A 17,878-nucleotide genomic window follows, 5' to 3' on the forward strand; every position below is an offset into this window, starting at 1 on the left:
AGGAATACACGTGGAACTGGACCAGCTTCTGTCACTTGGCCAACCCTGCTCAGGCCCCGACTTCACAAGTGAAACCCCCTGGCAGAGAGGCAGGAGTAGGGACAACTGTCAGATGCAGTGATAACAAATCAGCATCGACTACCCAGGTGGGGCCACACAGCTTCCCGTGTGCTGCCCCTGATGTGCGCCAGACAGGCATCATCAGTTTCTATCTGACATGCACAGAGCAGCCTGCACACACCATGGGCACAGAACACCCAGCCCACCTTCCACACCACCCTTTCTCTAGGGACTCAAGTCTCTCGGCTTTTCTCTCCTAACCATAAAAGTGATCTTGGGAGCCTGCCATGCTATGCATACAGCAGACACCTGAGCCCCCCACATCAGTGCCAGCCTCCTGGACAGTCTCACCAAGACTGGTATCCCAAGGCCTTTCAGACATGTCTGAAAAATGTTATGAAGCCCTCCTCCTACAATCCTGCCTCTTAATAGATAGGATATAACTTTCTGAGGTCACCAAATTCTCACCTTCATTTTAATGAAGGCAGTAAAGTACTGACTAACTGCACACTGTGTGACATATTCTGCGAGAAGATGAAAGAAGGAAAAACGCATGCTTCAGGGCATGGTACGGCAATGTCCACGACATGAGGCACAGGCTTGGGGGTCCCCAGGACACCCAGCAGAGAAGAGGCACAGCAGGCTCTATGCCACTTCACCTGCCCCCACCACACCATGGCCAAGAGGAACAGGAGCTATCCTGCTCCTGGGCCTGTTTCAACCAGGCCTTCATGGAAAGCTTGCCCCCAGAAGGAAGGACAGCCGGCACACACGCACAGCTGCCAGGGCCCCAGACACCCACCAGAGCCGTCCTCCGTGTCCGAGTCCTCCGCGGACGGCGGTGCAGAGACCGGGGGCTCCGCCAGCTTCAGGTCGTACTTGCCCTCCTTCCCCATTCTGTAAGAGTTGGTGCTGCCGGTGTCCCACTGCACCCGGATCCAGCCGTCCTCCCCAAGCTCACCGATCACACGGCCCAGGCCGGGAGGGGGTCCGTCCTGAGGGGGCCAGAGCACAGACCGGTCAGGGGGGCACAGGCCTCTCACGGAGCATGGCCTGAGGGGGGCTGCACAGACTTCAGGTCAGCGGAGGGCTCCAAGCCCGCCTACACACAGAGCCTACTTCATCACTGCAGAAGTGACGCCCACACCCCTAACGAAAGAGGTAGGTGGGGAAAGAACCACCTCACTTAGCACCCTCTGTAAGCCAATGCAGACAGCAGACTTTCCAGCCTGCTTCTGCCACCCTGCTCACTGGCCCCCCTGATCCCTCATGGGGCTTCACAAGGTTGGGAACCCCAAACAAGCACCATTATCTCCTCATTCCCTTTCAGTCCTCAATTTTCCCTCAAATCTTAAGACTGAAACTCTACTTCTAATTTCTACGAGCAGAAGCTGTTTTCAGCATGCTGCTAAATTCTAGATACACTGATTTCTGAGAGGTTCTCAGAAGCTACATGCTTAAGAGTGAAGCTGAAAAAGCCTGGACGTGACAAGCATGCTCCACGTCACAGGAGGATGAGCACTGGCCTAGGCAGTCACTGCAGTAACAGCACAGGGCCCAGTCCCAACCTCCTCTCAGGGAGACCTGACACACATGGGAGCAAGGTGCGGGGGGCGAAGGGGAAGGACGGACACTGCCCACGCAGGTACCTGTAGCTGCTGCGTCAGGACACCTAACTGGCACCTGGCCATCAGCTCACAGAGGCAGGGTCAGAGCTTCCACAACATGATTATTCAGATGTGGTTTACTCTCTCCTGCTCACCCTCACTCTTGCTCCAGGCCTCAAGTCAAGCCTAGGCCAGGAGTTTCCCAAAACTAGCAGCTACTCCTCCAAGATGTGGTCCTGTTTAAGGGCCCTGGAGCAGGCAGCTGCTTTTCTCTACTGGTTCTGAGATTCTATTCACCCACCCAGGAATCGGTAACTACATCACCTGTCGATCACACCTGTCTTTGAGTGTAGGTATTTATTCCAGTTTCCACCCACTCATCGCATGCAGGTCAGGATGCGCAGAAGGTGACTAATGTATGGCTAATGTGTTTAACTCAAATCTCTAAGGACCTGATCACCCCATTTCCAGTCCACGCCTCTCATGACCCTGGTTCCAATCTTCATCATGGCGGCCAACTCTGGCCCTGAAACTGGCAGCTGTACCGGGGCTGTTTCCTTCCGCGTCTCTTCCAAAACTGTAGCAGAAGCTCCTCGGGCAGAAGCATTCATGTCTTCTTCAACATTATCACAACTAGGGCCTACCAGAGCATCAGAAACAGCAGATGAACAAATTAAGCAGTTAAGTATTAATGAAGATGATAATTTAAATAATCTACAGTGTAGTTTTTACCTATACAACAAATACCATGAAAAATTTACTGATGAGAACTAAGACTTTTAAAAGGTAAGGAGAGGACAAAATATATAAATATGTATTAGAAATACGTATAAGATTTTAGAAATTCTCAGAAAAGATATTTACTCTATCTCCAGGAATTATGATCCACTCCAAAAAGCAAAAATGATTAGAGAGACACTCATTACTCATATTTTTATTAGACCAGGAAAACAAATGATAACCATCTAAATGTTTAACACTGTGAGAAATTAACAAACTTTAATTATGGTACTGTGAAGAAAAGAGCTGATAAAGAAGGCCTGATACTGCTGTCCCCAGAAAAGACTGTTTACAGGGCTAGCCCTCAGCTGGCCTTCGGGAACCTGGGTTTCGTGAAGGCTCCCATCAGTCCTTAACAGCCAAGAAGCCATTCCTGGGCCTAAACTGCACAAACACCATGGTCTCTGCTAAAATCTGCTTCTTTCCGGGGGGTCTGAAGCTTACTCAAGGGCCAGGCAGAGACGCCTACATGACCTGCCAGTGAAAGCCCAGGAGGCCAAGTCTCCACACCCTGTACGTAAAGACAACACTTTGCATTGTGGTCACAACTCTCTACTAGGTGAACTACGTGCACTCTGCATGTCTCCACCAAGACAGGATAAGTGTCCGGTCTGTCTCACACTTTACCTATGTGCCACGGCTGATTCTGCTTTCCACTCTTTCACTGTAACAAACTTTAGCCCTAAGCATGACTATAGCTGGAGTCTTGTGAGGCCTTCGAGCAAATCATTAAAACCAGAGGTGGTCTTGGGAACCATGACACAGGGATGGCAGCAACAGGATTTGCTAGAACAATGCGGACTCACTCAAATATTGCAAAACCATTGTCCGGTACAAGAGAAAATGAAGGAGTAGGACATGATGAAAATTTGGTCCCTGGCGGCCATGGAAACACTCACAATATAAAATAGAAGCTGAGCTGTAATCTGTTAGAAGTAAAATTTACCAATGTATTTGAAAACAGTAAATTTAACCCCAGGAATCAGCATGCTGGCCTGAGGGAGTGGTATGCACACCCCTGGTAACCCTGTGGTTTTTGTTCTCTCTCCAGGTAGGACAGAAAAGGGCCCCAAACCTTCCCAAAGACGGGCCTGGTTGGGTGAAAAATTTAAAGTTTATATTCTGCTCTCCTCCAAGAAGGAGGAAAAAAAAAGTTGTTCAATTCCCAGGTCAGGAGTAAAGCTTTAAATAAACTAGAGGGAAAATAGTCTTTTCCTCAACCTGGGAGTGCCTCTGTGAGGCCCAAGAAGGGGCGGGGGTTCCATTCTAGCTGGTATCTCCCCAAGCAGCTATAATGTTAACACTGTAAATGCTGAATTTGCTGCTAAGAGTTTGATTACATTTTGCAATAAGGAAAAAAGGAGAATCTTTTTTAAAGTGATTTGTATTTTGTGGCTATTGTACGTGGATGTATACAGAAAAATTAATATAAAATATTATATGCTAATGATTTCTTATATGAAAGAGAATCACCTTGATTAGAGAAAGCAACAAAGATAGATATGTACTCATTGAACACAACTCCCTGGCTTTTCACAGTCAGTACTGTTAACAGAGGAAGCCCCCATAATTAACAATTTGTGTTCTGACTTTTACCTATTGGAGTCTCTGGAAAAAAACGGAGACAACAGGAAAATAGAGGCAACCTTAGAGGAAGATATACTTTCAAGATTTTTAAAAGCAATGTTTAGTTGCTAATGAGGTCCACAGAAATCAGACGCTGACTCAGAGTCTGGTGCATATTTCTGAATGGGTCCCGTGGGCACAAAGACTGGCAAAATCAAATTGCTTAGGAAAGCTTTGCTCTTTGATTTGGATTTAGAACACTGGCCCTGCAGTATCTAAAAAATTTCAGCAAAGAACATTATAAATTAATCAGATTTACCAGACATGAAGAGACACTCTATACAAAAACAGCAGAAAACACACTCTTTCCCAAGGTGTTCACAGAGAACACCCTCCAAGAGAGGTAGCATTTAGGTCACAAAACGATGAACTGAAAGAAACTAAAATCATCCTCGTTATATTCTCTGATCACAGTGGAATGGAACTAGAAATTATAACAAAAGCTAGAAAAGTCATAAGTGTGTGAAAACTAAACAACACACAAGTATGTGAAAACAAGACAAAGAAAGAAAAATCATAACCAAAAGTAACACTTTGAAACAAATAAAAACAAAAACACAATATATCAAAGCTTAAGAGATGCAGCAAAAACAGTACTAAGGAGGAAATTTAAATCTATAAATGCATACTTAAGATCTCAAAACAACTAAACAACTTGACTACACCTGGAGGAACTAGAAAAATAAGAACTAAGTAAACCTAAAGGTAGCAGAAGGGAAATAACAAACACTAGAACAGAGATAAACAGAAAGCAACAGAATCAACAAAACCAGACTTTTTTTGAAAAATGTCAACAAAACTGATAAACTAAGCAGATTAAACAAGAAAAATGAAGATACAAATAAATAAAACCAGAAATGAAAAGTGGGAAGATTGCTACTAATCCTACAGAAATAAAAAGAATCATGAGAGCACTATGAACTGTACACTAATAAATTATTTAACCTAGAGGAAATGGATAAATTCCTAGAAACACTGAAATTACCTGACCTGACTCAAGTAGAATATGTGAACAAACCTAAAACAAGTGAAGACATTGAATCGCTAATCAAATAGCTATCAACAGATTGAGAGGCTTTCCCCGTTGCTCAGTGGAACAGAATCCGCCTGCCAATTCAGGAGACATGGGTTCAACTGTTGACCAGGAGAGACTCCACATGCCTCAGAACAATCAAGCCGTGCACCACAACTACTGTGCCCGGGAGCTGCAACTCCTGACCCTGTGCCGCCACTGCTGAAGCCCACATGCCTTGGGCCTGCGCTCTGCAACGAGAAGCCCCACAGGGCAAATGGAGGGCGGCCCTCGCTATCCACAGCCTGAGAACAGGCCAAGCAGCACAGCCAAAAGTAAATAAATAAAACCTCTCAACAACAACAAAAAACCAGGACCATCTGGCTTAACTGGTACCAGACACTAAAGAATCAACACCAATTCTCTCTAACTCTTTCAAAGACAGAACAAGAGGGAACTACTCACTAACTTACTCAATGAGGCCAGCATTACCCTGATAACAACAACAAAAAAAACCATACAGATCACCAGCCCAGGCTGGATGCATGAGACAAGTGCTCAGGGCTGGTGCACTGGGAAGACCCAGAGGGATGGGATGGAGAGGGAGGCGGGAGGGGGATCGGGATGGGGAACACATGTAAATCCAAGGCTGATTCATATCAATGTATGGCAAAAACCACTACAATATTGTAAAGTAATTAGCCTCAAACTAATAAAAATAAATGAAAAAATAAAATAAAATAAACTATTGAAGTCATATAAAACTAAAAAATTAATAAAATATTGCTAAAAGAAATGAAAGAAGACCTAAACAAATATAAAATAATCTCATATTCATGTAATAAAAGACTTAATATTGTTAAGATGGCAGTACTCCCCAAAAGGACCTACAGATTCAATACAATCCTTTAAAATCTCAATGGCCTTTTAGCAGACATGGAAAAGCCAGACCTGGAAGTCATATGGAAATGCAAGGAACTAGAAATAACTAAAATAATTGTGAGAAAGAAAAAGTTGAAAGACATACCTGTCCATTTTAAAACTTACCACAAAGCTTTTATCAGAGTGTTCAAAACAATGTGGGATTAGCATGGTGACAGACACATAGAACAACACAAACAAAACTAGATTCTAGAAATTAAGTTAAATAGCTACAGTCAAGATGATTTTTGACAGGGTGCTAAGAATTTGAGAACAGTCTTTCCAAAAAATGATACTGAAACAATTGGATAACCAAAAAAGTAATAAAGGGAACCCTCATCTCACATCATATTTAAAAAATCATCTTAAAGAGGATCATAAAACTAAATACAAGACTTACTGGAGAAAATATAATGGGTAATCCTCATGACCTTGGATTTAGCAATGATTTCTTAGACATAACATCAAAAGCACAAGCAACAGAAGAATAATAAGAATACTAATAGATAAACTAGACATTTTATAATTTCTGTAAACCAAATTAAAACAAAACCCAGAATGAAAAAAAAAAGTCCTCTAATCATATCACTGTTAACAATCTAGTATCCAGAATGTCAAAGGACCCCTACAACTCAACAACACACACAACTGAATTTTTAAATGAGCAAAGGACCTGAATAGACATATTTCCTAGATATACAAATGGCCAACAAGCATGGGTAAAGAGGCTAATGTCAGTCAGTATTGTGGTTGTTTGGCCACTAAGTCATGTCTGCCTCTTTGTGACCCCATGGACTGTAGCATGCCAGGCTCCTCTATCCTCCACTGTCTCCCAGAGTTTGCTCAAATTCATGTCCATTGAGTCAGTGATGCTATCTAACCATCTCATCCTCCGCTGCCACCCCTTCTCCTTTTGCCTTCAATCTTTCCCATCATCAGGGTCTTTTCCAATGAGTTGGCTGGTTGCATCAGATGGCCAAAGTATTGGAATTTCAGCATCAGTCCTTCAAATGAATATTCAGGATTGATTTCCTTTAGGATTGACTGGTTTGATCTCCTTGCAGTCCAAGAGACTCTCAAGAGTCTTCTCCAGCACCACAATTTAAAAGCATCAATTCTTTGGCACTCAGCCTTCTTTATGGTCCACCTCTCACATCTGTACACGACTACAGTAAGTTTGTCGGCAAATGACATCTATACTTTAAAATATGCTCCCTAGTTTTGTCATAGCTTTCCTTCCAAGGAGCAAGAGTCTTTTAATTTCATGGCTGCAGTCACCATCCGCAGTGATTTTGGAGCCCAAGAAAATAAAATCTGTCACTGCTTCTACTTTTTCCCCTTCTATTTGCCATGAAGTGATAGGACCAGATGCCATGATCTTAGTTTTTTTTTTTTAATGCTGAGTTTCAAGCCAGCTTTTTCACTCTCCTCTTTCACTCTCATCAAGAGGCTCTTTAGTTCCTCTTCACTTTCTACCATTAGAGCGACATCATCTGCATATCTGAGATTATTGATATTTCTCTCAGCAATTTTTGATTCCTCCAACTCAGCATTTCACATGATGTACTCTACAAGAAAGTTAAATAAGCAGGGTGACAATATACAGCCTTGTCATACTCTTTTATCAATTCTGAATCAAACAATTGTTCCATGTCCAGTGCCAACTTTTTCTTCTTGACCCACTTACAGGTTTCTCAGGAGGCAGGTAAGGTGGTTTGGTACTCCCATCTCTTTTAAGAATTTTCCACAGTCTGTTGTGATCCACAGTCAAAGACTTTAGCAATGAAGCAAAATCAGATGTTTTCTGGAATTCCCTTGCTCTCACCATGATCCAGTGAATGTTGGCAATCTGATCTCTGCTTCCTCTGCCTCTCTGAAACCCAGCCTGTACATCTGGAAGTTCCTGGTTGAAGTCCTGGTAATGGACTTCCCTGGTGGCTCAGACGGTAAAGCATCTGCTTACAATGAGGGAGATCCAGGTTCAATCCCTGGATCAGGAAGATCTCCTGGAGAAGGAAATGGCAACCCACTCCAGTATTCTTGCCTGGAAAATCCCATGGACGGAGAAGCCTGATAGGCTACAGTCCATGGGGTCGCAAAGAGTCAGACATGACTGAGCGACTTCACTTTCTTTCTTCCTTCCTTTCTTTCTTACCAATATGCAAAATGAGTGCAACAGTACAGTAGTTTGAATATTTGTTGGCATTGCTTCTTCTTTGGGACTGGAATGAAAACTGACCTTTTCCAGTCCTGTGGCCACTGAATTTTCTAAATTTGCTGACATAACTGACTGAAGCACTTTGACAGCATCATCTTTTAGGAATTTAAGTAGCTCGGCTGGATTTCCATCACCTCCACTTGTTTTGTTCATAGTAATGCTTCCTAAAGCCCACTTCACTTCACACTACAGGATGTCTTGCTCTAAGTGTGTGAAAACACCATCCTGGTCCTCCCAGTCACTAATATCTTCATTGTATACCTCTGTGTATTCGTGCCACCTCTTCATCTTTCCAATCTCTTCTGCTTCTGTTAAGTCCGTGTCCTTTCTGTCCCTTATCACACCCATCCTTGTATGAAATGTTCCCTTGATATGTATCTCCAACTTTCTGGAACATATCTGTCTTTTCCCATTCTATTGCTTTCCTCCATTTCTTTGCATTATTCATTTAATAAGGCCTTGCTAGTCTGTGGGACTCTGCATTCAGCTGGATATATCTTTCCCTTTCTCTCCTGACTTTCACTTCTTTTCTCAGCTATATGTAAAGACTCCTCAGACAACCACTTTGCCTTCTGCATTTCTTTTCTTGGGGATGGTTTTGGTCACTGCCTCCTATACAATGTTATGAACCTCTGTCCATAGTTCTTCAGGCACTCTGTCTACCAGATCTAATCCCTTCGAATCTATTTGTCACCACCACCATACAATCATTAAGTGATCTGATTTAAGTCATAACTGAATGGCCTAGTGGTTTTCCCTACTTTCTTCAATTTAAGCCTGAATTTTTGCAATAAGGAGCTCATGATCTGAGCCACAGTCAGCTCCAGGTCTTGTTTTTACTGACTGTATAGAGCTTCTCCATTTTTGGCTGCAAAGAACATAATCAATCTGATTTCAGTATTGACCATCTGGTGATGTCCATGTGTGGAGCTGTCTCTTGGGTTGTTGGAAAAAGGGTGTTTGCTATGATCAGTGTGTTCTCTTGACAAAACTCCAAGGCCATACTTGCCTTTTATTCTGAGTATCTCTTCACTTTCCATTTTAGCATCCCAATTCCCTATGGACATCACTTTTTGGCATTAGTTTAAGAATGCATCGTAGGCCTTCACAAAACTGGCCAACTTCAGCTTCTTTAGCATCAGTGGTTAGGGCAGAGACTTGGATTACTATGATGCTGAAAGGTTTTCCATGGAAGTGAATCAAGATCATTCTGTCATTTTTGAGACTGCATCCAAACACTGCATTTCAGACTCTTTCATTGACTATGAAGGCTACTTCGTTTCTTTTAAGGGATTCTTGGCCACAACAGTAGACATAATGGTCGTCTGAATTAAACTCACCCATTCCCATCCATTTTAGCTCACTGATTGCTAAGATGTCCATGTTCATTCTTGCCACTCCTGCTTCACCACGTCTGACTTACCTTGATTCAAGGACCTAACATTTCAGGTTCCTATGCAATACTGTTCTTTACAACATCGACTTTTACTTTCACAACCAGACACTCCACACCTGAGCACTGTCTTTACTTTTCCCTAGCCGCTTCATTCTTTCTGGAGCTATTAGTACCTTCCCTCCTCTCTTCCCAGTAGCATACTGGACACCTTCCAACCTGGGGGGCTCATCTTCTGCTGTCTTATCTTTTTTGCCTTTTCCTACTGTCCATGGGGCTCTCCAGGCAAGAATACTGCAGTGGTTTGCTATTCCCTCCCCAGTAGACCACGTTCTATTAGTACTCTTCACTGTGACATTCTGGATGGCCCTGCACAGCATGGCTCACCACTTCACTGAGTTATGCAAGACCCTTCACCACAAGGCTGTGATCCATGAAACGACACTCAGTGTTAGAGACACATAAAACAAATCATAATGAAATATCACTTCACACCAACTCGGGTAGCCTAAATTTAAAAAAAAAAAATCAGAAAATAACTTGTGCTGGCAAGGACATGGAGAAGCTGCAACTCTTGGCCCACTGTGGGTGAAAATGTAAAACGTGCTATTAGAGTGCTATGAAATAGTTTGGCAATTTCTGAGCAAGCTGAACATAGGAATACCATGCTGCTAAGTCACTTCAGTCATGGCCGACTCTGTGCGACTCCATAGATGGCAGCCCACCAGGCTCCGCCGTCCCTGGGATTCTCCAGGCAAGAACACTGGAGTGGATTGCCATTTCCTTCTCAAATGCAGGAAAGTGAAAAGTGAAAGTAAAATCACTCAGTCCTGTCCGACTCTTCGAGACCCCATGAACTGCAGCCTACCAGGCTCCTGCATCCATGGGACTTTCCAGGCAAGAGTACTGGAGTGGGCTGCCTTTGCCTTCTCCAGAGGAATACCATGTGACCCTGCACTTCTACTCCTATGTAAATAACAAAGGGACTGGTAACAAGTTTGCAAATAAAAACCTGTACACAAATGTCCTAGCAATACTATTTAGCATGGCCAAAAGGTAGATATAAGCCAATATCCACCAAAAGATGAATAAAACATAGTATATTCATGTAGTATTTACTAGCCATAAAAAGAAATGAAGTATTGATATTAATGCATGCTAAACAAGCCAGATACAAAAGGCTGAGATTTGTTTGTATGATTTCATTTGTATGAAATATCCAAACAAGTAAACCCACAAAGATAGAAAGCAGATTTGCTACTGCCAATGGCTAGGGGAGTGGGAAGTCAGGAGTCACTGGTAAATGGACATGTGTTTGCATTTCAGGTGATAAACAGTTATAGACGACAGTACTAATGCTTGCGCAACATTGTGGATGTGATTACTGACAATGAATTATAAAATTACTTAGAATGGTAAATTAAAAAAAAAAAAAAAAGGAATGGTAAATTTTATGCTATTTGTACTTATCCACCAAAAAAAAAAAAAGCTTATAAAAAGAGAGATCAAGACAAGCCAATGACTTTTCACAGGTGACTTAGGGCAAGGCAAACCCACCAATGAGACGAAGTGCCGTCTGTGTGAGAGCGAGCGTGCCGGAATTCAGTAGAAGGCTCAGGTTGTGGGCACCGTGCTGCAGGGTGAGCATGCTGAGCATTACCAGGAGAAAGCGAGCTTGTGGGGTCGTCCCCAGGCTTGGTCCTGATGGGTTCTCGTTTGTAATGGTTTGCAAGGGGACAGGCTGGATACCTAAAAGGCATTGGCACTCAAATAAATTTCTTGTGCGTTGATCCAAGAACATACACAAAGCAGAAAGCATTAGCAATTTTTTTTATAGTCTGTCTTTTTCATCAGATATCCACAGAGTGTGGACACTGGGCAGTTCGTATTACTTTGTGATAATCATACCACTGTCACTTCACATGTAGCTGTCTCCATCTATCTACAAAACTTATAACACTGCTCTTCTAAATATCCCTAGTGACTCACTCCTTTCATGTCAATTACAAGAGAGAGATTTCACTTGTCTTCCACAAAACCAATCCTCCCTCTGTAGATGCTCAAACTGTTAAGGAAATTATGTAGAATAAAAAAATACATTTTAAGATATACTGAGTGATACACTTAAAAATGTTAAAATACAAAAACTTTGTATTAGGATAGTACAGTACTATCCCTTCTGCAAAATTCTGAAAGTTTAGTTTAGAATATGAGAAAGTTTAAAGCAGCTTAGATTATCATTCTAATGTACAAAGTTATGAAAGTCTTAAAAGCAAAAATTAGCATTTCAAAGTTTCCAGAATATATAATTAAGAGTCAAACTAAGAAATAATGCTAATAATCATCATTGACATCAACAGCAATTTTAATATAGCCTTTCAACCATCAGATTTTTAACTCACCAAGTTCTTTAAATTTGGCATTTGCATCTATCAAAACATTTCGAATATTCTGAACAGCCCAAGTATACAGCTTGCCAAAAGTTACTTCAAGCAGCATCCGATTAAAAGGTGGGATCAAATCAACATCCTTTAAACAATCTGTAAGGGGTTCCCTTCAAACAAAGATGAAGAATCTCACTCAGAATACTGTCAGACGTTTAAAGTCAGTAAAACAGCGCTCTGTTGTCACAGCCTCGCTTAATTAAGAAAAAACACTATAAAGCTTTACCCTATATCAACCCCTTCCGGAATAAGTCTTTGCCATCCACAGAACATAGCATACTGCACAGATGGAAGTAAGAAATTTTTGGCTGCCAGTTTTAAAATTGTATCTATCCCTTCCAGGCGAACTTCTGCTCTCTCCAACTGTGGAAAAAAAAAAAATCAATGCATACTGTTAAGTGTTTATGTATTATCCAAGACAGAAAAGAATGGTCTTAGCAAATTCACCTGTTTTAGTAGGCATTTTCTCATTTTTTCCACATCCACAGGCTCTTCTTTAAGGGCAAATTCAGCAATTGTACTGAGGAGTGCAGACTGAGGATACAAACCCTGAACATTCTGCTTCAACCATTTGTATTTGTGAACACCTGTAACTGTACTCAACAGGGGCTGCCATTTATCCTGACAAACGAAAACCATTTTTACCATCAGTTAACCTTATTCATACTAAGATATACTCTAAAACAATTACTCAAAGAAAATATAAATAAATGCCACTAGGTTTAAATTGGTAACACAGTTTAAATTTAGGAACTAATGATAAAAACAACCATGTTGTAAATAGTCTTATAAATCAATGTATAATTTGTATACTTATGTACTTTGGAATTGGCTAACTTGACAAAGTTAAATTATCATCCATGTTAACAGTTTTTGGAGCAAAGGCTACATTCAATGAATGAGTGAATAAATGAATGAATGAGTAAAATGGTGAACAAACAATGACACAGTATACAGCTAAGAGTAAAAGAAAACACTTCTACAGCTATTGATTTGACCAGGGCACCATAAGTCAAGTGCATTTAAGCATCGCTGGGGCAGTTATTCATGCTGTTAATAACTACCATACTCTCTACTCATATTCAAAAACAAAGCAATAATACTTGTGGATTCCCTTCCAATGTGGTGTGTTTCTACATAGCGAGTCTTAGAATCACAAAAAATACTTCACCTTGGGTGATTTAATTGTAATGGGTCTTTTGTCCACATTTATAGGACTGTGAGGCAAAATGCAAGCTTCTTCTAAATCGCTCTCTCCATTTCCAATTTTTTCTTCTTCATCAGTAGATTCTGGCTTCTTAGGAACTACATTTAAAAACACCATTCATTACAAAAATCATTAGATATGATTTTAAATTAAGAAATGTTTAAATCTGCATGAAAGTAAAGGATATGAATATTGTTTTCAAAAAAACATGTAAATATTGTCAAGTGTTCAAATTACAAAAAAGTAAAAACTATCAAAGTTATTCTCACATGACATTCAGTAATAACTCTGCCACTGCATGTCAGGGACAGAAAGATAGTGACAATGCTACAATGGAGAGAAGCCCTAAAGAAGGAGAAGCCCAGAGGCTGACGAACTTTTTCATAAAGGGACAGAGAGTAAATATTTTAGTCTTTGCAGGCTATTCAATCTACTGCAAATACTCTACTGCTGCAGCATGAAACGTAGCTAACTTTATTTGTGAACGCTGTTATTTAAACTTCATATAATTTTCATGTGTCACATTCTTCTTTGTTTTTTATAAAATAACTTAAATGCAAAACCCAGCCTTAGCTCATGGGCAGTACACAGTAAATGGCAGGCTACATTTGTCAACAGATCCTAATCTGCCCACTCTGGACTAGTATATTGGTTCCGTCACCAGGGTACAACTGAATCAATTAGATGCCTTTGGCTATGTTAGTCATTTTTTGCTTTTTGGCCGTGTTTAGGGGTGTGTTTTTTTTTTTTTTTTTTGGCTGTGCTGGGTCTTCACTGCAGCTCTTGGACTCTTTCTTGCCACGTGTGGGCTTCCACGAGTTGTAGTGGATGGGCTTCTTTCTGTGGCTCCTGGGCCCTAGAATACAGGGGCTCAGTTGTGGCTCACGGGCTTAGCTGCCTCACAGCATGTGGAATCTCAGTTCCCTGACCAGGTATCAAACCTGCATCCCCTGCGTTGGGAGGCAGATTCTTAACCTCCTGGCCACTAGGATATTCCCTTAAGTTAGTCTTTTAAATGAGAGAAACTTCTACTGAATTTGCAGCTTAATATGCGGCATTGCTTCCCTACTTTTAGTACTCTTCAAGGCTTTTAGTCTATTTCTTCTACTTTATAATATAAAGAGCAGACAACACAATAAAACACTAACATACCAAGTGTGGGTTGCTCAAAGCCTGCGAATTCCCCAGAAAGCCTGTATCATCTGCACTGCCCTTGCCCAGCTCCTATGAGCTGAGCTCTGAGACCTGGACATGCTCTCAGAGAAGAGTGTGCCTTAAGCACAGGACCACATGCACCAGAGTGAACAGAGAGCTTGTGACTTATGTCAACTGTTCTACCCTGGACGGAGTCTGGGCAGCAGAGAGTGATCATGCAAGCCCCCCGTGGCCATGTGACTGACAGCCAACAACCCTGGACACCAAGGTTCAGGCGCGCGTCCCCGACAGAGAGCTTTGTCACATGTCACTGCTGGAAGAACCAAGCAGGACTCTGTGATTCACTAGACGGAACCCTGGAAGGAAGCCTGGGGCCGGTTTCCTCCGGAATTTCCACCACGTGTCAATGCTGCTAATCTTCCTCTGCCCGTTTTCACAGTAATAACCAAGAGTACAACAGCTCTTCTGAGTCCGGCAGTGCCCTACCAGGGAATCATCAAAGTTAGCACAGGACCAGAAACATTAATTATTTTTAAATGGCAATTAAATATGTAACCCACATCAAGATATTTTAAGAGGTGACCATATGAGCTCAGAGTCCAGGGAGGCAATAGCCACATGGGGATGGGACTGTTCTCCTCCCAGTTGAGATGCCATCTCCTGAGTCTCCTGGCCTCCTGGGTTAAAGAGGTCTCAGAAATACTCTTGCCTTATTTCCTAATTCAAAGCATTTCCAGGATCCAGATAAGCTATGGTTCAAGCCCAGGAACAATCAATTCAAGATGGCTTCTAAAATAAATTAGTCTTCCATGACATTATTGTTTGCAATAATCATAAAAAACTCACTAATTAATATTGCTTACCAGGTTCATCTGCACATAAATCAATATAATTCATAAGAGTATAATCAAATACCTTGGTAGGTTTATAATCACAAATGACCAAATTATAAAAGTTTTTTATGTATTTTCATTCAAATTTTGGTTAATACAAAAACTCTTTTTCCTATCCCTACACAGCTGCTTCCTGAAAATATCAGTAACTCTTTTGGTTCCTTTTATAACAATCCTCCATGCTTCAGAATATTCAATATTTCCAAATAAAAACATTTATTCACAAGAATGGCAAGAATAATTGCGACTGGAAAGATTAAATCTTTCCATATCTCATTACCAGGACAAGTTGTTTAAAAAACACTTCATCTTTCCCATCAATTTAATAAAGTTCACAATAATTTTCACCATCAGTTTACTAGTTACCCAAACATAACACACTCAGTCCCAAAGGTGCATCATTATCTCATGTCTTGGCAAAATAAGCAGCATTTGTATACTTAATCATAAATACACATAAAAACATTATAGCAGTAGTGAAAATGCCCACGCGGTGAGCAACAGCCAACAGCCTCACTCAAACCACAGACAGGAGGGGGACACAGGTGAAAGCATCCCCCTACACCCTTTACCTCCTTACCTCTCTTCTTCCTTCGTTCTCGAATTATCTTCTGAGCTATCCTCTTCCAACGGGGCAAAGAACTTAACAGTTTAAATTTGGACATTATAGAGAGGTCATTACAAACTGCAGGTCTCAGTTCATTAAAGAGGAACCTCAATCGTTCAATGACAGGGGCACAGACCTCCTTGTAAGAACGGCCCTGTTCTTGATGTGTCTACAAAGTTAAATACGAAAGGACAACTTAACAATGATACCCCGCCAACTGTCCACAAGGCACAGAAGAAAGAGAATCAAAATCTACTTACCTTAATGAGTGAGCATTTTGCTTGATAGACAACTCTACAAACATCCACCACTGATTTAGGCAATGTTCTATGCTTTACTTGCTCAATACCAAGTGTACCTGCGTGAACTAAAGATAATGCCACGTGACCTGTGAAAGATATTTAAGATAAAGTGCAGATTAGTTATGACTGAAATATGTCAGTTGAAAGATCTATGTACGGCTAAAATACTGAGATTGATACCTAAATCTTCATGTTTTAAGAGGCAACATAACAGTAAGCGGCCAACCTCCTCCACAGGATGCTCAGGAGGAAAGGTGATGGGTGTGGTCAAGTGGCACTGCCTACAGTATCTTTCAATCTGACACAGAAAGTCCTGCAACAGAAACAGCCAGAGGTAACTTCAGAGCCAACCTTGCAACATCATCATAAGTTCTAAGTGCTGCAACTTCTGATGCACTTGTGATCAGCGATGCCTCTCAAACCTCACTGGACACCGAAGTGAACCAGCTTCTTGACAGCCCTCCAAATAAGATGCAAACAAAGTCTGTGCTAAGGTGTTCACAAGTCAGTCCTAAGGTAAACAGAAGACACAGTATGGGAAGGCCTCACTCACCTTCACGTTGTGATCCTGAATGTTATTGTCAGCGATGGCTTGCAGGAATGCCTGGGCGTGGTCCCCCAGGGCCTGTCTGTGGGAGCAGAGCCGCGACTTGGTGCCAGGAGTGCCCCCAGGAGAGCTACAGTGGTCCTCGTCTTTCTCCTCATTGTAGCTGTAGTGGATCTGGCTAGTCTGCAGGCCACCGGAGAAGATGGATGACTGAAGCCACTCTAGAGAGTGCATATACAAACGTTAAAAAAAAATCTGAGTGCACCATTCAGAAATAAACACTAGGGGAAAAAGAAAACTAAGCACTTCATTTAGGAGGTGAAATTCAGGATCACTCATATGAAAGTCTCATCTAACATATTTACATAGATTGGCTTATAATTCCTACGTCTACCTGAAAAAAGGTAACACCTTCCAGTTACTCAACACATCTTAAGTATGGAATCAAAACCCAATAGTTCCAGCATTTATAAAATAATAGTCCAACATTTACTGGACACCTACTCAAGTATAGAGTTGTCCAGTTTCACAGATATTGTGTGAAAACTGAGTCTGTGTTTCTAACAGAGAAAAGAAAATGAGACACCACTTACAAAAGGAATCCACAACTTCAGCTGGGATAACTATACACTACAAAGTACTATAGTGGGAATGTGCGGCAGCAAACACCCCATTATTTGGAGGGCTGATACAGAATGTTTTTGTGATCTGGATGAAGACCAAGACACTGAGCATCCAGGTAGGAGAATAGCACATGTGAAGAGTTCCAAGGAGAAAAACATATTCAGGATAATACATCTCCCTAAAGCATTAATCAAAAGACTAGTTCGAAATTGGGAAAGGAGTACGTTAAGGCTATATACTGTCACCCTGCTTATTTAACTCATATGCAGAGTACAAAATGCAAAATGCCGGGTTGGATGAAGCACAAGCTGGAATCAAGATTGCCAGGAGAAATATCAATAACCTCAGATATGCAGATGACGATTGCCAGGAGAAATATCAATAACCTCAGATATGCAGATGACACCACCCTTATGGCAGAAACTGAAGAGGAAATAAAGAACCTCTTGATTGAAGTGAAAGAAAAGAGTGAAAAAGCTGGC

General features: G+C 41.6%; 1 protein-coding gene across 1 annotated transcript in view; it reads right to left on the reverse strand.

Annotated features, from left to right (window-relative positions):
* The window catches only part of HERC2 (HECT and RLD domain containing E3 ubiquitin protein ligase 2), a 242,558-nt gene that overhangs the window by 118,035 nt on the left and 106,645 nt on the right, over window positions 1–17,878 (reverse strand). Inside the window, 11 exon segments of the mRNA XM_070463934.1 lie at window positions 863–1,055; window positions 2,120–2,307; window positions 11,175–11,366; window positions 12,020–12,171; window positions 12,288–12,424; window positions 12,509–12,682; window positions 13,233–13,366; window positions 15,897–16,092; window positions 16,184–16,311; window positions 16,406–16,538; window positions 16,779–16,993. Of these exon segments, the coding sequence (XP_070320035.1) occupies window positions 863–1,055; window positions 2,120–2,307; window positions 11,175–11,366; window positions 12,020–12,171; window positions 12,288–12,424; window positions 12,509–12,682; window positions 13,233–13,366; window positions 15,897–16,092; window positions 16,184–16,311; window positions 16,406–16,538; window positions 16,779–16,993 (1,842 nt within the window).

This window comes from Odocoileus virginianus, unplaced genomic scaffold, assembly GCF_023699985.2.
Source record: "Odocoileus virginianus isolate 20LAN1187 ecotype Illinois unplaced genomic scaffold, Ovbor_1.2 Unplaced_Contig_9, whole genome shotgun sequence".
In the NCBI taxonomy this organism is placed as follows: domain Eukaryota; kingdom Metazoa; phylum Chordata; class Mammalia; order Artiodactyla; family Cervidae; genus Odocoileus; species Odocoileus virginianus.